The sequence below is a fragment of the Mesoplodon mirus genome (genome assembly GCF_964341445.2).
Source record: "Mesoplodon mirus genome assembly, chromosome: 5".
In the NCBI taxonomy this organism is placed as follows: Eukaryota; Metazoa; Chordata; class Mammalia; order Artiodactyla; family Ziphiidae; genus Mesoplodon; species Mesoplodon mirus.
Window position 1 is genome coordinate 45,938,916 of NC_138980.1, and position 23,610 is coordinate 45,962,525.

Below are 23,610 nucleotides of genomic sequence, written 5' to 3' on the forward strand. Positions count from 1 at the left end.
AAGGCCTGAAAGTGCCTTTCTACCAGTCAGTGGGGGAATCCACCGCAAGAAGCCATGCTAACGAGAGAGTATGTCACCTCCTTTAGGTAGGTTGCAAACCCCAGGTGGAAACACATGTCATCTAGTTTTCTCCAAATTGAGGGAGAATAGTTGTTTTGTGGTGCACACATTCTTTGTGTGTGATAATCCTAAAGGCAGTGTTTCTAGTGGTAGTCAAACAGCCTGTAATTATGATACTCAGACTCATAGTTAATAACTTTTTTTTGTTTTATTCTGCATTTCACATATGACAGTCCCAAACCCAACACATGGTTTTGTTTTCTGCCTTTCTAATTCTCTCAGCGTCTATGTCAACACATTTTTTCCCAACAGCATATGCAATCTGATCCTTATCCGGTGGGTATACAGAGGCCCTCAAAGATCCTGGCTCTCCAGCATGGGAACCTGAGTCCTTCCTTTCGACTACACTCACGTCTGTCTGTGCTAGGGGTCTGCCTCAGTCCCATCACCCTCAAGGCGTCCTTAGGCCAATAACGCCAAACATGTTATGTGCCAACTCTGAATAAATACGGGGGGCTGCTTGGAGCCCAGGGTTGAAGGTAAGATGGCAGGCTGTGTCTGGGTTCCATTACAAAGAATGCTGTGCTTGACTGGCAATGCCTGTCATGGCAACACCCACTAGACATGTCTGGAATGGGGATATTGGGAGAAGAGGACACATGCTGGCCACAGGTTTAGAAAGGGACAAGGTGTACGTTCCATCCTTGCCTTAGGTGGTTGTTCTGTTTCCCAGGCTGTGTTGTCTCACTGGCCAGGAGGCTGAGGGGGCAGACTGAAGACCATAGCTGCAAGTGGCTTCCCCAACCCCTGGATGGGAGAGCATAAGCCCCAATCTAGAGGGAGCTTGGAAGGGCAGCCTGTGCAGGGCCCTACAGGGGTGTACATGCTGCAAGCCACGCTGGCATTAGCTCCTTGTCCTCCGGAGTCAGTTTCATCCAGGCAAAGCCAGCTGGCTGGCTGTCAAAGAGTCAGATACAACTCGGGGGTAAAACCACTTTTCCATGGCACTTACACAGAAATAACCTTAATCTCTGGATACACTTTCCAAACTAAAAATGTTTCTCTTCTATGTGCTACTGAGAAATCAAAATAGAGTAAAAGGACGGTCTTATTTTAATCAAGTTCCAGAATGAGGACATACAGCTTTGAAAAGCACTGTCTCAGCAGATGATGCAAGGATGTGTGTAAAAGAATGTTTCTAGAAAATACCAAAGGCACCAAATATAACCCCAACTTTGCCTTCTGCTTCTTCTTGATGCCACTCCATACCCCAGGAGGGGAGGCTACTTTGTCCAGCTGACTTTGGGAATGTCATAGTGCTCCGTGAGTGTGTCCAGGTGTCTGTTGAAGTCCTGGGGAAGCCGAGGAGAAAGCCCATGTCAACACAGACCCAAGCAGGGCACTAGGGATATGCAGCACTGCCCACTCCCACTTCTCCACATCCTGTCTCTCCTCAGTGAGCCCCTTCCTCTCAAAGCCACTCTGCCAGGCATTATAGATGCCTGAACCCTGGCCTTGCCCTTATATGACCCTGGGGAGGCTGGGTAAAGCCCCTCCCCGCCAACACTCCAATGGCTCCTCTACCAGGCTCCTAGCCTCTGGGCCCAGCCTGGTCCCTACATGGCTCAGTCTCCCCCACCAGCACGTGACTTACCTCTACTCTCTGCTTGTGGGTTTTGGATGCTTTCTTCAGGATCCTTTCCATTTGCTGAAGAGAGGAGAGAAATGGAGGTGAGTCACATGCCTGATGCAGCCCAGGCCAGCACACGATGGAAGATCAGAGCCCCCAGCCAGCCTGGCTCTCACACTTAGAATGGCTGGAGATCTCAGGGTGAACACCTCGCCCCTCCCTCAACTCCACTCAGGTGAGTCTAGCAGGGATGCCTGACCATAACACACGCCAGTGGGAACTCACATCAGCTGCCCTTTGATCTGAGTGGCGGGAAACGTCCTAGCACTGACTTAAGGAGAGACTCTGCTGGGAGCTGTACATGTGCTTCCTGCATCCTTGGGCAACTGACTGCATTCCCAGTTTGCAGAAAAAGAAAGCCTCAGAAGGGCTCTGAGGAAGGATGATAAATGAGGAAGGTAAAGAACCTGACACAGAGAAGGTGCTTGAGTGACAGTACACAGCGCCAAGAGGGTTACAAGATCCAGATCGCCTGGACAAGTATGATGCTGGAACACGCACCCTGTACCACCACGACCTACCCTCATGCTTAACACCAATTATACCTGGTATGAGGTGAGAGCATGGGATGCAGAGCCACGCAGACCTGGGGCTGCACCGGGCTCTACACTTACTAGCTGGGTGACTGTGGACGACTCGCTTTGGTGGCCGCCCCCACCATGAACCGAGCTGCCTGGTACTGGTGCCCTGGTGCAGTCCTCTGTCGCACTGACCCTGGGTTGGTCCTGTGGCGCGGTTTACTTAACAGAATGCAGTGCCAGTGCTGGGCTGAAGCTGTAAGGAGACCTAGCAGGTTTTGCCTTGTGTTCTTGGAAGCTAGCCTCCCTTCGGGAAGTCTGATGACCTTGCTGCAAAGAAAGGACCTGGAGAATGAGATGACATGTGGGGAGGGAGGCCATGGAGGAGCAATGAGGCACCAGACATGTGATGGTGAAGCCATCTTGGATTTCCAGCCCAGATGGGCCTCCAGCCCCAGCTGCCATCTGACTGCACCAGGTTCCAAGGGAGGCCAGCAGAACCACCCAGCTACGCCCAGGCAACCCACAAAAGCATGAGATATACTGTAGACTGCCCGCTGGCTGCCCCTCCCTTTCCCTCCTCTTCTCCTTTGCTGCCTCTTCATCTCCCTCTATGTCCAGTCAGCTCCCACCTGGCTGACACTCCCTCTCCCTCTGAAGTACCTGCCTTGTCCATCCCTGCCCCTTCCTGCTGCTGTGAGCCCACGTGATGGCTGTGTCTCCTCACAAGAGGCCACACTGACTTGACCAGCTGTCACCAATGCCAGGCACTTTGGGGGGCTCTGCCCTCCCTCTTCTCACTCCACGCACCAAGTTCAGAGGGTGTCACGGGCGCTGTTGCAAACCCCACTTCACAGACAAGAGAAAATGAGGACCAGAGTGCACAGTGGGTGATGGGGCTGGAAATGCCAAGCTCTGATCCTTTCCACCAGGCTGGAGCCTTCCTTCCAGGAGCTGTCCAGCCTATAAAGCCCACTGTGCTCAATCTAACACTCTTCCACAAGGGAATCTGCATTTCCCAACTGTACTTCGCTTTGTCCACACCTGCTCCCTTCTCTCTCATCCATCTCATGTACCTCCCTCTCTTCCCCTCTCTCTCTCTCTCTCTTCCTACCCGCCTCTTTCCTTCCGCTGGGTCAAACAAAACCCTCAGGAGTATTTCTGGTATTCATTGCCAACAACGAAAACTTCACCTTGACCTTCTACCCTCCAGCTAGAGGCCCATTTCTCCATTCCCTTTGACAGCAAATCTCCCAAGACTTATTTCTAATCCTTGTCTCCATCTCCGCCTTTCCCTGCCCCCACTTGGATCCACTCTAATCAGCCTTTCCTCCTTCTCATACCAAATGCCAACTAAGGGCTCTGAGTGCTCACCCGCCTAGACCTCCTGCCAGCATATGACACAGTTGATCACGTCTTCCTTTTTTTTTTTTTTTTTTTTGTGGTACGCGGGCCTCTCACTGTTGTGGCCTCTCCCATTGCGGAGCACAGGCTCCGGCCGCGCAGGCTCAGCGGCCATGGCTCACGGGCCCAGCCGCTCCGCGGCATGTGGGATCTTCCCGAACCGGGGCACGAACCCGTGTCCCCTGCATCGGCAGGCGGACTCTCAACCACTGCGCCACCAGGGAAGCCCATGTCTTCCTTCTTGAAACACTTTCTCCACTTGGCTCCTAAGGACACACTCTCTCCTGGTATCCCTCTGTCCTGTGCTCCTTTGCAATTTCTTTTCTGCCACCCTCTGATCACCAGGGGTCAGATCCTAGACCTCCCCTGTCACTATCCCTCCTCAAAGGATCTCATGCAGTCCCCAGAGCAATTCCCAAATGTTTATCTGGGCCCAGACCTTTCCTCTAAACTGCAGATTCAGGTATCGAACTGTCCATGAGAATTCTCCACTTGGGTTTCTAACAGGCACCTCAAATTTAACTTCTAAAACGAAGATCTTGATCCCCCCACTTTAGAAACCTGCTTTACTTACAGTCCTTCCTGTTTCAGTAAAACAGCACCTTCATTCACCCAGCTTCTCCCACCAAAAATCTTGGTCATCCTTGATTCTTCTTTCCCAGCCCACACCCAACCCATCAGCTAATCTGGCTGTTCTTCCTTCAAAACCTATCCCAAACCCGATACATTCCATCACCTCCACTATTGCTGCCCTACTCTGAGGGGCCATTATTAGTCACTCTGATGGTTGCATGAGCCTCTCCCCCTCTCCACCCCAACTCCAGCAGTAAAATCCCAGCCCTGCTTCTGACTATAACCTTAAGGAACGGGCTTAAGTGCATTCACTTGTTGAATCCTCACTACCTATGAGGTTGGAACTTGAGTCCCACTTTACGGATGAAGAAATTAAGGTGTGGGATGTGAGCCAACTTGTCCAGAGTTACACCACCAACAGTGGTAGAGACAGAATGGGACGCAGGTCTGTGGTGTCAAAGCCAGTGAGCCTCTCTCTCTCTCTCCTTTTTCTCTCCTATGACTCAATTAGGCCTGGGAGTAATGAGTTAACTTTTTCCTGATGTTACTGGACCAAATCACCAAGACCACCATTAGCGTTTCTCAGCCTGGGCACTACTGACATTTTGGGCCAGATCAATCTTTGCTCTGGGGGACATTGTCTCAAGCACTTCAGGATGTTGAGCAGCATCCCTGCCCACCCCCGCCCCACCCAAGTTGTAACAAACAAAAATGTCTCTAAACATTGCCAAATGTCTTCTTGGGGGTGGAGGCCCCCAGTTGAGAACCACTGACCTAGACTGATTATTCCCCCCAAACATAATGGGCTGAACGTATCTATGCTACGCTGACCTCTCCTACCCTTCGCCACCCAAATTTATTAAGTATTTAATATTAAGAGAAATCATTTTTCAGGGCCTGAAAATACAACGTATTTGAAGCCGCCAAAGTCGTCATGGGAACACTTCGTGGTGACCTACAGCAGTAAGTATGCCCATTTAATGTCAACAGCTAACATCCATTGAGCACTGACTTTATGCCAGACTGGGTGCCATTTGCCCGCGTTACCTCATCCAAAGTTCCCATCCCTCTTAGGAGAAAGCATGATCCTGACCCCTACATATGTGGAAACTGAGGCATCAAGAGGTGAGTCACCGACCAGTGTTACGGGTAACGAGCGACAGCGCTGGAATCCAAAGCCGGGTCTCTAGCTCTCCCCTCTGCGGTCCAATCCGGCCAGAAGATCTTCTTGTCCTCGGAGCTCCCCCACCGTGGACTCTTCCTCCCTCACTCACGCAGCATCTTCTCCCCGGAATTAAGGTCCTCACTGACCGCTTGCCCTCCCCGGAGCGTTCTGGGGTAGACCCCGGTTACGGGTCTCCGGGTCCTGCCTCTGAATCCACCCCAGGAGACCCAGGCCAGCGATGCGGGGCATCCCTAGGCTTCCCACCCGCCTTACCCGCTTCTCCTGCATCTTCTCGAAGGCCGCCTGGGCCGGTGTCCGCTTGTCCAGGCCGCGCCGCTTCTCCTCCTCGTTCTTTTTGCTTGTTCCCATCGCTTCCAGCAGTTTCGCCTTGTCTTTGTCCTTCTTTTTCTTCTTCCTGGGAGGGGAGACGGGGTAACGGCGGGTCAGAGGGCAACGCTCCGGGGTCTCAGGAAGAGGCTCAAAGGGACAGCCTCTCGGGACTCACCGCTTAGTCACTCCGAGCTCTGCCACGCCTTTCAGCTTCAGGGGCGCCTTCTGGACCTGCTCGTAGGCCTCCATGGCGCTCGGCTGACGTCCGGAACGTAAAAAGGCCACCCTTCCCGATTTTCACCCGAACGCCCGCCTTCCTTCGTTTTGATTGGCCGATCTAGGCTGTGCGCATGCGTAGTTGCATCTGGACGTAGGCCACACTTCCGGGTTCAGGGCCGACTTGGAGCGTCAAGCGCGTCCCCAGCTTCTGCATCCTGTTTCCTGCCACACTTCCGGCTTTGGCGCCCACTTCCAATTTCCCCCGTCTTGGGCACCTAGATCTTGGAAGCCTTTTTGACAAAGCATTGGTTTCCTAAAACCCAACGTTTTATTGAGTGTTTTACGCGTATTTGAATGTTCTGTTCTCCTTTATTGCCATATTTTGAGGGTTCAATAGATAACCCAATTTTGTAAGCCTAATAAGTACTCCTTAGTTTTTCAGCTTTGGGTAAATGACGGTAGTATGTGAAATATATGTTCGTGGTATTTAAAATAAAAATCGATTTCATTGAGGTACAATTTATAAACAGTAAGATGCACCCATTTAAATTGTAGCCTTCCACGAGTGTATTGTAGTCACATTTATACGCCTATGTAATCGCCTTCAGAATCAAGATAAAGAACATTCCTTCACCCCCAAATTCCTTTGTTCCTCTTTACAGTTAATTCTCCCATCCCTTTCCCCAGGCAACTCCAAATTTGTTTTCTCTCACTATAGGTCATAATGGTCTTTTTTTTTTTAAGTTTCATATAGGTGGAATCATAAAACGTGTTCTCTTGAGTTAGAGTACTTGCACTGGGCATACTGTGTTTGAGATTCTTCCTGTTGTTGGGTATAACAGTACTGCATTTTTATTGGTAAGTGTTATTCCATTGTAACTGAGTAGGACCCTTCCTGGAACACACTCTCCCCCACCCACTCACCCACCATGTCTTCTGCCTGCCTCTCGTTTGTAGAAGAGCTTTAGCCTCCTAGGCTGTCCCCAAGTTCCAAAGTGTAAATTTAATCTGAGGAGTGAGACAATGCAGAAAGAAAGGAAGACAAAGTAATAATAGTTTAGCCATTAAACAAAGTCAAGGGGACTTGCTTGGTGGGCCAGTGGCTAAGACTCTGTGCTCCCAATGCAGGGAGCCTGGATTCGATCCCTGGTTGGGGAACTAGATCCCGCATGCATGCCGCAACTAAGAGTCCACATGCCGCTACTAAGACCCAGCGTAGCCAAATAAATAAATAAATACTTATAAAACAAAAACAAAGTCAAGGACATTCAGTTCCTCCTCAAGGGCTACAGATAATATTCTGAGCCATACCCTTTGAGGGTTTCCCCACCAGGTAGAAGAAGTTAACTGTATGCTGACCACAAGCACATAGATCCCAGACCTGTTGGAACCAGAAGATTGATGATGTTGACTCCCAATTGCCTCATGACCAAACAATCAGAAGAAGGCCCATGAGCTGATCACATACCCCACAATCCCCCTTCCTCACACTGTCATTAAAAATCTTTCCATGAAAGTCTTCAGGGAGTTCAGGCCTTTTAAGCACTAGCCACCTGGACTCCTTGCTTGGCACCCTGCGATAAACGCTACACTTTCCTTCACCACAATCCAGTGTCAGTAGATTGGCTTTACTGCACAGAAGCAAGCAGACCCAAGTTTGGTTTGGTAACAACATTATATATAAATGTATTCAACTTGCTTATCCACTCACCCATGGATAGATATCTGGGTTGTTTCCAGTTTGTGGCTATAATGAATAGAGCTTCTGTGAACATAGTATATATCTTTGTATGGACATATTTCTCATTTCTCTTGGGCTCACTCCAGATGCCTTTGCTTCTTGAGGTAGAATTGTAGCAAGATTTGGTTTTCCTCAGAATAAAATGTTGATTCTCAGCCACTCTGGCTTTGAGGCTGTGATAAGAGAAAATAGTTGCAGAAGGTGTACCAAAAAACCTGATCTAATAGTGTCATAACACTTGGGACTCCAGTGAGTTGGGCTTTTAATTCCCTGATATCACAAGTAATTTGTTTGTTGAATAAGCAGAACTATTGTCATAACAAAACCACAGTTCTATCTTTGTTTCCTTCCATTCTTTTAAACATTATATTTTTCATTGTGGATCATCTTCCTCTGCCCTGGATGAAAATGCTGTCAGCCCCATGGCTCTCCTCTCATTTTTTCATGTGACATAGAGGAAACTCACTTTATGTAGTAAATAAGCCTCAATTCAATAAATGGAAAGACCTCAAATGGAGTCACTTATACTAAGTGCCACATCACCAAACTGAGACTTAATTACAGTTTTGGCTTTTCCAGAAATGGAATCTCAACTAGTCAATCAGAAATTACCTGGTCAGCACTAGTTAGGTCATCTGTCTGATAGACTCCTACCATCCCCTAAAGAAAACTAACCTTGCAATAACCAACCAGGTAAATAGCATAAAACATAAAACTCACCATTGTAACCACTTTAAATTGTACAACTCATCAACATTAAATTATTTAAATGCATTCACAATGCTGTGTATCTATTTTTTTCAGATTACAAAAGATATACAAACATTAATTGTGGAATACGTAATAGAAAAAAATACAGAGAAGCCCAAAGAAGACAGTAGAAATCACTCCCGTCCAGAAAAAAAAAATGTTAGTGTTTTGATTTCTTTATTTCAGTCTATTATTATTTATAATTTTAAAAAATAAAAATGGGATCTTATTCTATACTTGCTTTGTCACTGACCCTTGCCCCATCAGACTACTGTGACTGCTTTCATGTACTGAGTTAAAAATTTTATCATTGGATTTTTAACACTGAGAGAAACAGGGAAGGACCCCAAAATCTCCCATAATCTTTTGCTGACATTAAGATATATGTATAAATCCACATGTTCCGTGTAAGAAAACCACACAGTAAAAAAAAGGTTAAAAGAAAGAAAGAAAAAGGAAAACAAAAAAGTAGAAGCTTCCCTTCCCACCTCCTTCCAAAGCGATTAACAAGTTCATTTTGATTTTTTGCAGCACAAAATGTGTATATGCCAACATATATATATATACATACATACATATATATACATATATATATATATCTTTGCGATGTTCTTTTATTTCTGCCTTCAGCTTTTCACTTATCAAAATGTCTTGAAGCTCTTTACACTTCCACCCCACCTTCCTCAAAGCTGGATGTCCTATGGCTGAGTGAAGCCCTCCCCAACCAATGACCATCTAGGTGCCCACAAATCTTATCTGAATTTTGCAAGTGGCCTGAATCTGTAGCAGTGGAATTGCTGAGTCCAAGAGTATGTGCATTTGTGCATTTAAATTTGGACTGCTGTTGCCCAAATTGTGCCAGGGACCTTTTTTGGAGGGCATTATGGGGGTGGAGGAGAGAGAAGAAGAGAGAAGCAAGCGCTCCCAAATCTAGAGGGGGTCGACAAAGGAGGGCACGATGCCTGCCTTTTCCCATTCTACCTGCAGGGGGCAGCAAATGACTGCTCCAGCCATAGGCTCAACCTTTTGCGAACCAGAATTGATGAGATCGCCAAGAAAGGAGTGGATGTAAATATATATATAACAGATTCATTTTGTTGTACTCCTGAAAGTAACATAACATTGTAAATCAACTGTACCCCAATACAAATTTTAAAAAAAGAAAAAGAAAGAAGGGGCTTCCCTGTGCCAGTGAATGGGGCGATCAAGTGGCGCCAGCTTACTTGTGGGGCTGTCCACGACAGAATGAACTCCGCAGGGAGGGACAGGACAGATTCAGGGGTGGAAATCTGTCCTCTCCAAGCCAACCCAGCAGCCTTGGAGCTCCTTTTTGGCACTTCCAAGGCTGTGTGCCCTGGAGCAAGTGGTCTGACCTCTCTGAGCTTCTCTTTCCTCTTTTATAAAATGGGAGTGATGATGATGATAACAATAACAGCTAATACTTTATATGGACTCATATGGAGATCATCTAATTTACTTTCACAGCCACCCTATTATGTAAACCATCCTGATTTTATAGGTCGGGAAACTGAGACACAGACATAATCCAATGCACACTGAGTAGTGTTTGATCCTTGCTTTTGTCAACCACTATGAGGCCATCCACTCAAATTAGATGTGTCACTGTTTTATAAACCTTAAGAAAGTGTTTTTCAACCTTTCCCCCCCCCGCCTTATTCCCCACTAAAGAGACCATTTTAATTTAATTTAATTAGAGAAGTTAAATGCTGATAAATAAGATTTTGCCAGGGAGGGTTAAGCTTTGGAGGGCCACAAACCACTGAAATATCTAAGATTTTTTTGTCACCTCCTTCCCCCAAACCAATTTTCACCCCCTTGGGGGCAGTATTACCCCCACTGATAATTTGTGTTCTAAGAGGGAAAATGTGACAAGTGAACTATGACACAATGCTTTTGATCCCTTAAAATTTTTATTTTATATCCTTTTAAAGAGTCTTGAGATTTTCATTATATGCTACTGCTGTGTATACATACAAAGAAAACCAGTAAATCAGTTAAGGCTTCCTAAATGTCTGCATATTCAGAGTATACTTTTCAAAGTCACTTTCCAACTCTAGGTTGTCAATGCCTGTGCTTTATCATGTGACATCTCCCTCTGTGCCATCAAGGACTCCCATAAGGAGCATTTCTTAAGACAATCCACACTGTTTCCAAAGAATAGGGTATGGAAAGGGAAAAAACATAGGGTATGGTGGGCAAACATGGGACATATCGCCTTCCAAGTGATCAAAGTCAATGTTGTTGGTGACATGGCATAGCTCCTGGTATGATGTGATGATGAAACTGAGCAGGACTCTGCAGGGCCTTCCTGGGGACACACCCCATGTCCTCCACCTCTTGTTTGTAGACAAGCTTTAGCCTCCGACGCCTTCCCCAAGTTCCAAAGAGCAAACTTAATCAGAGAAGTGAGAAGATGCAGAAACAAAAGAAAACAGTCAAGTGAGACAAAATAATAATAGTTTAGCCATTAAACAAAGTAAGGGACCTCTGGTTCCTCCTCAAGGTCTATAGATAATATTCAGAGCCATATCCTTGAGTTGTTTTGCAGATACTAAAACCCCTACCAGATGGAAGACGTTAACTGCATGCTGACCACCAGCACGTAGACCCCAGACCGGTTGGAACCAGAAGGTTGATGATTGAGATTCCCCAAATACCACCCTGCTACCTCACCACCAACCAATCAAAAGGACATACACGAGCTGATCCCGCACCCTATGACCCTCTCCCTCACCTTGCCTTTAAAAACACTTCCCTGAAAGCCATCCGGGAGTTCAGGTCTTTTGAGCATGAGCTGCCCATTCTTGTTTGGCCCTGCATTGGGCACCTTGCAAAAAACACTGAACTTTCCTTCAGCAAGACCTGGTGTCAGTAGATTGGGTTTGCTGCATGCAGGCAAGCAGACCCAAGTTTGGTTCAATTACAATGAAGAAGGGCAAATGAGGTGTTTCCTGTTTGGGGCTATTATGAATAAAATAGCCATTATAGGTTTTTGTGTGAATATAAGTTTTCATTTCTCTGGGGGTTGCCCATGAGTGCAAGTGCTGGGTCGTATGATAGTTGCATGTATTTTATTTATTTTATTTTATTGTGGTAAGAACACTTAACTTGAGATCTACCCTCTCAACAAACTGAATACTACATTATTGTTGGCTAGAGATACAATGTTGTCCAGCAGATCTCTGGAGCTTATTCATCTTGCATGATTGAAACATTATGCCTATTGATCAGTACGTCTCATTTCCTCCCTCAAGTCCCTGCCAACCATTTCTACTCTCTGCTTCCAAGAATTTATTTTTGATATCTCATATAAGTGGAATCATGCAGTGTTTGTCTTTCTGTGACCGGTTTATTTCACTTAGCAAACATCCTCAAAGTTCAACCATGTTGTCACATATTGCAGAATTTCCTTCTTTTTACAGGTTGAATAATATTGCATTGTTTATATATATACCACATCTTTATCCATTCATTCATCGATGGACTTTCAGGCTGTTTCCATATTGTGGGCACTGTGAACAGTGCTACAGTGGACATAAGAATGCTAACATCTCTTCAAGGTCCTGATTTACCTTCTTTTGGATGTATACCCAGAAGTGGGATTGCTGGATCATATGGTAGCTCTATTTTTAATTTTTGAGGAACCTCCATACTGTTTTCTACAGAGGCTGCACCATTTTGCATTCCTACCCACAGTGTGCAAGTGTTCCAATTTCTCCACATCCTTGCCAACACTTGTTTTTTTGTGTTTATTTTGTTTTTGCAGATGTGAAGTGATATCTCATTGTGTGGTTTGTTTTTGGTTTTTTTTTTTGCAGTACGTGGGCCTCTCACTGTTGTGGCCTCTCCCGTTGCGGAGAACAGGCTCCAGACACGCAGGATCAGCGGCCATGGCTCACGGGCCTAGCCGCTCCGCGGCACGTGGGATCTTCCCGGACCCCATGTCCCCTGCATCGGCAGGCGGACTCTCAGCCACTGTGCCACCAGGGAAGCCCTCATTGTGGTTTTGATTTGCATTTCCCTGATGATTAGTGACATGCAGTATTGTTGATTCTGGGTTCTACAGCCTATATTATTATTGGATTTTGGATTTTTTTTTTTTTGGCTGTGTTGGGTCTTCTTTGCTGCACGTGGGTTTTCTCTAGTTGAGGAGAGTGGGGACTACTTTTCTTGCCGTGCACAGGTTTCTCATGGCAATGGCTTCTCTTGTTGCAGAGCACGGGCTCTAGGCACACAGTCTTCAGTAGTTGCAGCACACGGGCTCAGTAGTTGTGGCTCACAGGCTCTAGAGCGCAGGCTCAGCAGTTGTGGTGCACAGGCTTTGTTGCTCTGTGGTATGTGGGATCTTCCCAGGCCAGGGATCGAACCTGTGTCCCCTGTATTGGCAGGCAGATTCTTAACTACTGTGCCACCAGGGAAGTTCTATAGAATATATTATAGGGGGACTTAAAAAGACCTCCTTGTTCCCCATTGCCTCATGGTTGAAGTCCAGGATATACTATAAGATATTGTTGCATATAGTTTATCATAATAAAGCTGAAATTGATCTATGCCAAGATAAAATTAATTTATTTATACCATGAAAAATGATTTCTTGGAAATGCAAAAAAGAAAAAAATTCCATCATAGGAGCTGGTGTATCAGAGAAGCAGCCTCTAATGGCAGACATGAGCAGCAGCTTAATTAACAGTTGTTAATTAACTTAATCATAGTTAGTGCTTGCTGAGCCCCTACATACAGCACCGGCTGGCTTGCTCTCTCTCAACTGTGTGATGCTTTCTCCAGCCTCAGGGCCTTTGCACTTGCTGTTCCCACTGCCAAGGACTCTCTTCCCACTCAGCTTACTTCCCATTCACTTCCTTCCAGTCACTACTCATATGTCACCCCAACAGAGGTGCCTTCCCTTCCTAATCTACATAGCTCACCCTCATCTCTATCTCTGCCCTGTTTTATTTTTCTTCTTAGAACTTAGCCCTCCTGACTAATTATGTGTTTATTTGGTTGCTTGCTCACTGGAATGTGAAATCCATGAGATCAGGAACTCATTTTTTTCACGAATGTATTACCAGGACCTAGGACAGTGCCTGGCACACAGTACATGTTTGATCATTAATTGAACATTAATTAATTGGGGGGGAGTTACATAACCAAATCACAAAGTTTGATGGGGTCAGGCATAGGAATTTGGACTTCAACCATGAGGCAATGGGGAGCAAGGAGGTCTTTAAAAATTAGTTTTGTTATTGTCTTCATTTAAAACATGTATTGACAAGCAATAAAATTCACCCTTTTGTGTACAGTACTATGAGTTTTCACAAATGAATACAGCCATGTCACCAACACTACAATCAAGATATAGAACAGTTCCATCACCCCCCAGCCCCTAGCAACCATTAATTTATTTTCTGTTCCTATAGTCTTGTCTTTTTGAGAATGTCACATAAGTGGATGAAATCATCTAGTAGATGTCTTCTTGACTCACTTGAAAGAAGTGAGGCTTCTTTCACTAAGAGTAATGCATTTGAGATTCATTCACATTGTGCATATCAATAGGTCATTCTTTTTTTTTTTTTTTCTTTTTTTTGCGGTATGTGGGCCTCTCACTGTTGTGACCTCTCCCGTTGCGGAGCACAGGCTCCGGACGCACAGGCCCAGCGGCCATGGCTCACGGGCCCAGCCACTCCGCGGCATGTGGGATCTTCCCAGACCGGGGCATGAACCCGTGTCCCCTGCATCGGCAGGCGGACTCTCAACCACTGCGTCACCAGGGAAGCCCTAGGTCATTCTTTTTTATGGCTAAGTAGTATTCTATTGTATGGACAAACCAGTTTGTTTATCCATTCCCCAGGTGAAGGACATTTGTGTTGTTTCCCGTTTTTGAAGGTTATGAATAAGGCTGCTATAAAAATTTATGTACAAAATTTTTTTAAAGCTGAAATATAATTCACATACCATAAAAGTCACCCTTTAAAGTGTACAATTCAGTCACATTCAGTACGTTCACAGTGTTGTGTAACCTTCACCACTATTCAATTCCAGAACATTTTCATCACCTCAGAAAGAAACCCCAGGGGCTTCCCTGGTGGCGCAGTGGTTGAGAGTCCACCTGCCGATGCAGGGGACACGGGTTCGTGCCCCGGTCCGGGAGGATCCCACATGCCGCGGAGCGGCTGGGCCCGTGAGCCATGGCCGCTGAGCCTGCGTGTCTGGAGCCTGTGCTCCGCAACAGGAGAGGCCACAACGGTGAGAGCCCCGCGTAACACCAAAAAAAAAAGAAAAGAGAAAAGAACCCCCCTACCCATTAGAAGTCACTCCCCATTCCCCTTCCCTCAGCCTCTGGCAACCGTGTATCTATTTTCTGTCTCTGTGGATTTGCCTGTTCTGGACATTTTATATAAATGGGATCATACAATATGTGACATTTTGTGTCTGGCTTCTTTCACTCAGCATAATGGTTTTGAGCTTCATCCACGTCATAGCATGAATCAGTGCATCATTCCTTGGTATGACTGGATAGTATTCCGTTATATGGATAGACCACAATTTCTTTATCCATTCACCCATTGATGGCCATTTGGGTTGTTTCTACTTTTCTTTCATGTACAAGTTTTTATGTGGACATATATTTTCAATTCTCTTCACCTAGGAGTAAAAATTGCTGGGTCATATGGTAGCTATAAGTTTAACTTTTTAAAGAACTGCCAGACTGTTTCCCAAAGCGGCTGCACCATTTTACATCCCCACCAGCAGTGTATGATGTTTCCAATATCTCCACATCCTGGCTAACACCTGTTATTGTCTGTCATTTTTAGTATAGCCGTCCTAGTGGGTGTGAAGTGGTATCTCACTGTGGTTTTGATTTCCATTTACCTAATTACTAGTGATGTCGAGCATCTTTTCACGTGCTTACTGGCCATTTGTATATCTTTTTTGGAGAGATGTCTATTCAAATCCTTTACCCATTTTGTTTTGTTTTAATAGACTTTGGTTTTAGAGAAGTTTCAGGTTCACAGCAAAATTGAGAAGAGGGTATTCAGAGTTTTCCCTTACATCTCCTGCCCCACTAATGCACAGCCTCCCCAGATATCAACATCCCCCACCAGAGTGGCGCATTTGTCACAGGTGATGAACCTACATTGACCCATCATCAGCCAGAGTCCATAGTTTAATTAGAACTTACTCTTCATGTTGTACATTCTGTGGGTTTGGACAAATGTATAACGATGCATAGCCATCGTTATAGTATCATACAGAGTAGTTTTACTGCCCTAAAAATCCTCTGTGTTTCACCTATTCATCCCTCCCTCCCCCCAACATTTGCCCATTTTTTTCTTGGGTTATTTGTCTTTTTGTTGTAAACTTCTAATAGTTCTGTATATAGCTTGGAGACTAGTCCCTTACCAGTTATATGATTTGCAAATATTGTCTCTATTTTGTGGACACATACAGGTTTTTGTGTGCACATAGGTTTTCATTTCCCCTGGACAAATACCCAGGAGTGGGATTGCTGAGTCATGTGTAAGTGTGTGTTTAACTTTATAAAAAACTGCCAACCTATTTTCCATAGTGGCTGTACCATTTTGCGTCACACCCTCAGTGTATAAGAGTTCCAGTTGCTCCATATCTTTGTCAACACTTGGTGTTGTCAGTTTTTTTCCCCAAAAAAATTACCTTCAGGGGGGTCTTTAAAGCTTGATCATAGTCATATTTTACAAGATGGCTTCACACACTGGGGCAAAGTATGGAAGCTGAGGCAGGGGCCAGAGGAGTCTTGTGGGAGGAACTGCAATGGTCGAGGCCAGGGAGAGTGGGGATGAGGGAAGGGGAAGACTCAAGAGTGATTCGGGGGGCCTGGGGTACAGGGCTGGAACTGGCTGAGCAGGAGAGGAAAGTGGAAGGAGGCCAGATCCAGAGTGAGCAGGGCAGGGAGTGCCAGGCTGGGAACCCTCAACTCCCAGATTTTCTGCCCAAGAGGATTCTGAGTCTTAATAAGGTTGGGAGCTGCTACATTGTATTTACCCCTTGAGGATGTATGGTGCACATTAACACATTAAAGCCTCTGACAAGTCCTGCAATAAAGAACTCTGGCGTTATTTAACCCAAACTTAGACATTGGATTGCTCTTCTCAAGCCATAGCATCATCCTCATCATCATCTCCAATGCATACCTCATCTAGCTTGTTTACCATAATGTGCCTAGAGCTTGCTTGTATCCAGTGGTCAAATATTTTTGGGGGGGTTGTATTTTTGGGGGGTTGTATTAATGACCTCATTAGGTCTTCAGAACAACTCTATGAGGTAGGTACTAATATAATTTCTAACTTACAAACAAGGCTCAGAGAGGCCAGATGACTTGCCTAAGGCTACACAACTAGTGGCTAAAGAGCTGGAATTTGACCTGGGGTGTGCTGGCAGCCTCTCCACCACCCTGCCCATCTCTCAAAGGTGCCCCATACCCTCGGTCTCACCTGGTGGTGGCAGGTGTGCTCTCCCCACTGAGGGCTACCCTGTGACCTCCCAAAGCCCTTCTCCTTGCTCTGGTGGCTGTGGACATACTCAGGCTGTTGCCCAGAGAGCTCGGCTGTAACTTGAGTCTCACCCAGGCTGGGGGTGATGAGGAGGGTGGGCAGGTGACAACCAGGGCAGGGAGATTTTCCCAGACACTGGTACACAGCAGCCTGCCGACCGGTGTGGCCCCGAGGAGTTTGGGGGCTTTGGGAGCTTGTTCCAGAGTCCTGGCAGTGGTCTTCACCATGGGCAACAAGCAAACAGTCTTTACTCATGAGCAGCTGGAAGCATATCAGGTAGGGGTGATGGGCCGAGCCCTCGGTGGGTTTGGCAGCCTTGGTTTCCTGGCCCAAGAAATGGGAACAACATCTCTTCGTCCTGGGTGTGCAGTCAGCAAGCGTTCTGGGGAGGTTCTGTGTGTGGTTTCAGGCAGCGATGGATGTGGGCTTGTGGGAGAGGAAGGAGGAGCCCCCCAGGCAGGATCTGGGTCAAGCCAACATCTCTCTCCGCAGGACTGCACCTTCTTCACGAGGAAGGAAATCATGAGGTCAGTCTAAGGAGGAGGGAGGAAGAGGTGGAAACTTGCTATATGTCGCTTGATTTGCAATTTGACCACGCTCAATGCTTCACAAGGGTTAAAGCACTAATCAGGGGATTGCGTGCATGGTCGGTGGATAGATGCAGAGACAGGAAGGCTGAGAAGTCACATCTGGTCCTGCTGTCATGCCTCTAGGCTGACAAGCTTGGGCTTTCTCCCAAAGGTGGCGGGGAGCCATAGAAAGTGTGTGAGCATGGCAGATGCAGATCCGCATGTTAGAAAGATCCCCCTGAGGCCAGTGTGAAGAAGCTGGGAGGCCAGGGGCAGAGTCTAGACCCAGTTCTGGGCTGTGGGGTTGACATCAGTGTTAGAGAGTGAGAAGGTGGCTCCAGGCTGCTGCAGGTCCCTGGTGTGAGCGAGACAGGCATAGATGGGTATTCTACATCATCACTCATCCCATGGAGCTGTTATCCAGAGGCCCCGACCCATGAACTTGGAGCTGTGAAACTGAAGCTGGCTGGGGTTTGGCTGCAGGGTGATCGGGGCCAAGGCCCCAACTGTGTGGGCACAGGACATCCATAATTGATGGACACACCTTTCACCAGTGAGCCCCATTGTCTGGGTGAGGACAGCTTGCAAGGTCATCCTGGCCATCACGATTGGATTACTGATGGGGAAACTGAGGCTCAGACAGGGGAGGCTGACCCCAGGCCCTTGGGTAGATGGGTAGAGCCCCAAGGAGTTGGAGACTAACATTTTGTCTGCCTCAAGCTTCTCCCTTGTCAGACAGACCTACTGAGAGGAAAGGGGGATGAGGGGAAAGGGGGATGAGGCTTTACTCAAGGCCATACAGAAGCCCAAACCCAAGCCCAGGCTATTCTCTGAAGGAACTCAGGACTGAAGTTCCAGATATCTCCTCCTCGAGTTCCTAGCCATCATGTGACCAAGGGGCTCCTGTCGCCCTCAGAGACAGTCCCTAGCAACTTGGGGACCTCTGACTCATCAAGGATGGTCTCTACAAGGCTACTGCTCAGCATGCTTCAATGATGGTATGGTGTCACCAGGTGAGGGCATTAGGGTGGAGAGCTGGCTCTACCATCTAGGTAGTGTGTATGGCATTTGGTGTTTTGCAAAATGTCTTTCATTTACCCTTTTGAAAAACCTGAATATTAGACTTTTGTGTTTGCTCCACCCCATTGAGAGAACCCTGACCCCCATTATGAAGGGAGAGAAGGAAAGTGTGAGGATGTGGGCCTTTAGAGGCCTTGCCAACAGTGTGATAATGTCCAGAGATACATAGATTGGTTCAGATTCTCTGAATGCTAAATGTGAATGCTATGTCTCTCCTAGCATGGAGCAACACTGTTTAATTTTTTGTTCTTTCATCTGCTTACTTCTTATTGACTTTCTCTCTGAGGAGACCCAAGGGCAGAGACAGTGTCTGTTTTGTTCACCATCCGTCTCTGTGCCTGGCACATAGTAGGTACTCAGTAAATACTTGTTGAATGAATGAATGAATGAATGAAAATTTATCACAGTGCCTGGCACACTGTAGGCACTCAATAACTACTTGTTGAAAGAGGGAATGAATGAATGAACACTCTCCCTTTGTCAACCCCATCTGCTTGGTAAGCTCCTACTCATGCTTCAAAACCCAGCATCAATGCCCCCTCCTCCAGGAAGAATTTCCTCCTCCCTGGCTCACTTCCTGCACTCTAGTTTTCCCTAGTTCTGGAGTCTTCTCTTTACCTTGGCCTTGTCCCCAGGGCGATAGAGGCACCTGTGTCTGGCTTTGTGTGTGTGAGGCTTAGGCCCACGGCTAATGGCTCTTGGGGACTCAGCATCTTTCAGTGTAGAGTAAGCAGCTGCAAGAGTGAGAGAGTAGGGACAAGGCCACACACACACCCATCTCCCAGACCTTCTCGTTGTTTCCGTCCCCACACCAGGCTCTTCTATCGCTACCAGGACCTTGCCCCCCAGCTTGTCCCTCTCGACTATACCAGCTACCCTGATGTGAAGGTTCCCTACGAGCTCATTGGCAGCATGCCTGAGCTGAAGGTATGCCTGGGCCATGGGGCAGGCAGGGAAAAAATAGTAGGGATGCCCCTTGCTGCATTCCTATGAGGTGAGTACTGTGATTATTTCCATTTTACATATGAAGAAACTGAATTTCAGAGAGGTTAAGATACTTGTTCATAATCACACAGCTAAGACATGACATAGACAGGATTTAAACCCTGGGTTGTTGGGAAGATGAGATGAGATAATGCAGGTAAAGGGCTCAGTACAGGGCCTGTGACATGGCAAGTACTCAGGGAACATTAGTTTTTCTTTTCATAGTAGGAACTATTAAATGTGGGTTTTTCTCAGCTGGATGTTTGACACATAGTTTGTTACTCTGGAGGGGACTTTTGGGGTGAGGGACTGTGAATAGAGATTATTTTATCACAGGGGACAGAAACCTCATTCAAGAGGGACAGAATAGGTTCGATCACATGAGCAAAAACTGCAGGGAAAGGCCTAGCATCACGTACAGCTGGAACCAGGGTCTCTGAGGATATGCTTGGGAATCTCCCTCCATCTTTCAGCTTCTCCCAGGAAGAGGCTTTAGTCTCAGGCAGCTTGTTCTCTTGAGGTAGTGAAGGGAAACACCAGCTGCCTCAGATTTCCTCCCATAAGCTCTGCAACAAGCAGAAATACGGTTCCCCCACCCCAGCTTTTCAGCAACTCTCCCAGGGCAGCCTCTGATTGGCAAGTTTGAGTCATATGCTCATCCCAGAGGCAATCACGGTTACCAGGTGAATGGAAATCCCTGATTGGCCTCACCCGGGTCATGTGACTGCCTCTGAAGCTGGAAATGGGGTTAACGACACCCAGACTACTGGGGTGGAGATTGGAGTTGCCTGAAGTCCTCTCCAGGGAGCATGGGAGGAAGAGAGTCTTGGTGAGGGGTACTTGGAGGTTCCCAGGAAGGGAGGGGTTGAGAGTGAAACCATGCAGAGCCCTCCCCACAAGGTCCTGGTCAGGGATTGGCTCCCTGCTTCCTGTCTCTAGGACAACCCTTTCCGTCAGAGGATCGCCCAGGTCTTCTCCGAGGATGGGGATGGCCACATGACCTTGGACAACTTCTTGGACATGTTTTCTGTGATGAGTGAAATGGCTCCCCGCGACCTCAAAGCCTACTACGCTTTTAAAATTTATGGTGTGTGCAGGGCCCCGGGGTGGGGAAGCGGGAATGAGACCGGGTCGGGCCAGGGGCTGCCCTGCCATCACAAATGTCTCCCCAAGGGCTCCGAGGCCCTGCATGGCCCTGTCCTTCACCTCACCCTGGTACCTCCCCACCTCATCCGTTTACTGACTCCATTCCAGCCACAATGGCCTGGCTGTTTCCCCAACACACCAAACTCTTTCTGCCTCTAGGCCTTTGCCTCTGTTGTGCCCTTGTCTAGAATACCTTTCCCCTGGCTCCTTCTTACCTTGAAATTTTGGTGAAAAGTAACTCCTGCCCCCGGGTTACTCTCCATGCCACAGCCTATTTCTCTCCTTGCATGGAGCAATGTTGCTTAATTTCTTGTTCATTCATCTGTTCACTCCTTATTGACTTTCTCTCTGAGGAGACACAAGGGCAGTGACAGTGTCTTTTTGGTTCACCATCTGTCTCTGTGCCTGACACATAGTAGGTACTCAGTAAATACTTGCTGAATGAATGAATGAATGAAAATTTATCACAGTGCCTGGCACACAGTAGGCACTCAATAAATACTTGTTGAAAGAGGGAATGAATAACAATTATCACACGCCTGACACATAGTAGGTGCTCAATAAATACTTGAATGAATGAATGACCTCCCAGCAGGTCCCTGCCCAATTCCAAAGCAAGATCCAGATATTACCCTAGGGTCTTGGGTTCCCTCCAGTGGCTCAGTTTCCTCCTCTGTAAGACAGGGAAAAGATGTGTCCATGACTGGCCCAGCCTGCCTGCCCCTGTGTCCCCTCACCACCACAGCCCGACCTGTTCTGCTGTGCAGACTTTAACAACGATGACTACATCTGTGTGTGGGACCTGGAGCAGACGGTGACCAAGCTAACACGGGGAGAGCTGAGCGCTGAGGAGGTGAGCCTGGTGTGTGAGAAGGTTCTGGATGAGGCCGATGGGGACCACGACGGGCGACTGTCCCTGGAAGACTTCCAGAACATGATCCTGCGGGCGCCGGACTTCCTCAGGTGACATTCCTCTCCACCCTGCACAATCCATTCCCACGTATGAGAGAGGCTCTTATGGAAAGGGTTCATAGACTCCCTTTGTGAAAATCCCTCTGTTCATTCATTTATGACCTTGGGGAACTTTTCCGACCTCCCTAGCCTCAGTCCCTGTGTCTTTAAAATGGGGATAATTAGAGACCTTGTGAACATCTCCTCCAGGTGGACACAGCTCTTTGGGTGAGTGGAATATGGTTGGACTTCAGCCCTCAGTTGCTTGAACATTTTGTAGTGAACAGACTGTACAATAGCACTTGGCAGCCCTGGGGAGAATCAGTGCTCCCACTGTAGGGCGGATAGCATGGGTTAAATGAGTTAATACAGGGGGTGGCCCACCACCTGTTTTTGTACCTCCCGTGAGCTAAGAATGGTTTTTACAGTTTTAAATGGTTGGGGGAGAAAATAAAAGAATAATCATACTCCACGACACATGAAAGCCATATGAAATTCAAATTTCCGTGTCTAATGCTAGTTTTATTGGCACACAGCCATGCCTGTTTGTATACATAGTGTCTATGGCTGCTTTTGAGCTACATGGTGGCGCTGAGTCATTGTGCAAAGTTGGAAATATCAACTATTTGGCCCTTTGCAGAGAAAAGTTGAGTGACCTCTGAGCTAGTACATGGAAAGAATTTAGAGCAGTGCCTGGCATACAGTAGGTGCTCAATAACTGTGCTTTATGGTTGCTGTTGTGGCTGTTATCATTAGTGGTATCCTTTCATGACCAGAGGGCCTCCTTCTTCTGCCCTGGATAAGCAAAGCTGGTCTCCTGCCACAGAGACACGAATAATGACACCAGGATGAATCCCTTGCTACTAATTGAGCACCTACTGCATGTCCCGCGCTGTACATTGGCCTCTTTTTAGCCCTTATTACAGCACAGTGAAGGAGGGACAGATTATCCCCATTTTACAGGGGAGTAAACTGAGGCCCAGAGAGGGGTAGCCATGCACTTAGAGTCTGGGGCGGAGCCAGGATGTAAACTCTGATCCAAAGTGATGTGCTCTCAATCCCTGTGGGGGTCAGGAGGGCCATGGCCTGGGGTTTATTGAGGGGGTCCATCTCTCCCCCACCCACCGTGGCTCCTTGCATGCCTCGGGGACTCCCGGTGGGAGTGTTGGGGAGAAGGACGAAGGAAGGGTACCCTCTGCCTGCTGACAGACTCCTTTTCTCTTTGCACCCAGCACCTTCCACATCCGCATCTGAGGGTACCGCGGAGGAGGAGCCGGGCCAGAGGAAGGCAGGGCGACCCCTCATCTCACTGTAGAATCTGGTCTCCCTGGGCTCCGGGAATAAACACACATCACTGAGCCACAGCAGCTCCGAAAACATGTTTCCCAACTTAAACCTGGCAGACAAGAGGGAGGCGGCCAAGGATCTAACCTCTGTTCTCCCTATGTGATCCTGGGTGTGGCTGCACCCTCTCTGGGCCACAATTTCCCCATTTGTACAAGGAAAGGGGTGACTTCTGGATGTCTCTCCACTGAGAGGGCTGGAAGTGCCTCACTGTGGGTCTCGGTGGGCAGAGGCGAGGTGTGGAGATCAGGCCCGTGCTGTCCCAGCTCAGGGCCTCCCAAGGCCCAACCCTACCCTCGACTGCTCAAGTTGCCTTTTTCCCCCTCAATCCCTGAATTCCTCAAGGAGACTAAAGCTTCACCTCCTCACTGATTCATTAGAATCGCCAGAGGAGGCCTCTGGAGATGGTGTGGTGGCAGGAATGTCATTCACTGAGGCTGGCACAGTGCTTTACAGTTCATGAAACACCTGCCATTCTTTCATCACATTGGCTGCCTGTGACATCCCAGCAGGGTTGGCTGAGGAGAACTCACACTT

General features: G+C 47.4%; 2 protein-coding genes across 3 annotated transcripts; one reads left to right on the top strand and one right to left on the bottom strand.

Annotated features, from left to right (window-relative positions):
* Positions 1–249: 249 nt before the first annotated feature.
* On the bottom strand, positions 250–6,034 carry FAM32A (family with sequence similarity 32 member A). Its single transcript, XM_082620824.1, has 4 exons — positions 5,916–6,034; positions 5,684–5,825; positions 1,715–1,768; positions 250–1,412 (listed from the first exon to the last, which is right to left on the bottom strand). Exons 1-4 carry the CDS (start codon positions 5,987–5,989, stop codon positions 1,344–1,346), a joined length of 339 nt encoding a protein of 112 aa, XP_082476950.1. The 5' UTR covers positions 5,990–6,034; the 3' UTR covers positions 250–1,343.
* Positions 6,035–17,224: 11,190 nt separating this feature from the next.
* CIB3 (calcium and integrin binding family member 3) lies at positions 17,225–22,983 on the top strand (the record flags this gene model as incomplete). Of its 2 annotated transcripts, XM_082621693.1 has the most annotated exons (6): positions 17,225–17,275; positions 17,492–17,526; positions 19,464–19,575; positions 20,572–20,719; positions 21,546–21,741; positions 22,962–22,983. In XM_082621693.1, the coding sequence occupies 6 exons, from the start codon at positions 17,225–17,227 to the stop codon at positions 22,981–22,983; spliced, it is 564 nt and encodes a 187-aa protein (XP_082477819.1). The 2 variants fall into 2 exon arrangements, with proteins under 2 accessions (XP_082477819.1, XP_082477820.1); XM_082621694.1 differs by lacking the exons at positions 17,492–17,526; positions 19,464–19,575.
* Between the last annotated feature and the right edge of the window lie 627 nt (positions 22,984–23,610).

Bases quoted from the DNA above. Each gene is read 5' to 3' on its own strand.
- FAM32A (XM_082620824.1), bottom strand. From the start codon at position 5,989: ATGGAGGCCTACGAGCAGGTCCAGAAGGCGCCCCTGAAGCTGAAAGGC. The intron at 5,826-5,915 runs GTGAGTCCCGAG...CTCCCCTCCCAG, and splicing joins GAGCTCGGAGTGACTAAGCG to GAAGAAGAAAAAGAAGGACA. The intron at 1,413-1,714 runs GTAAGTCACGTG...CGGCTTCCCCAG, and splicing joins CCCACAAGCAGAGAGTAGAG to GACTTCAACAGACACCTGGA.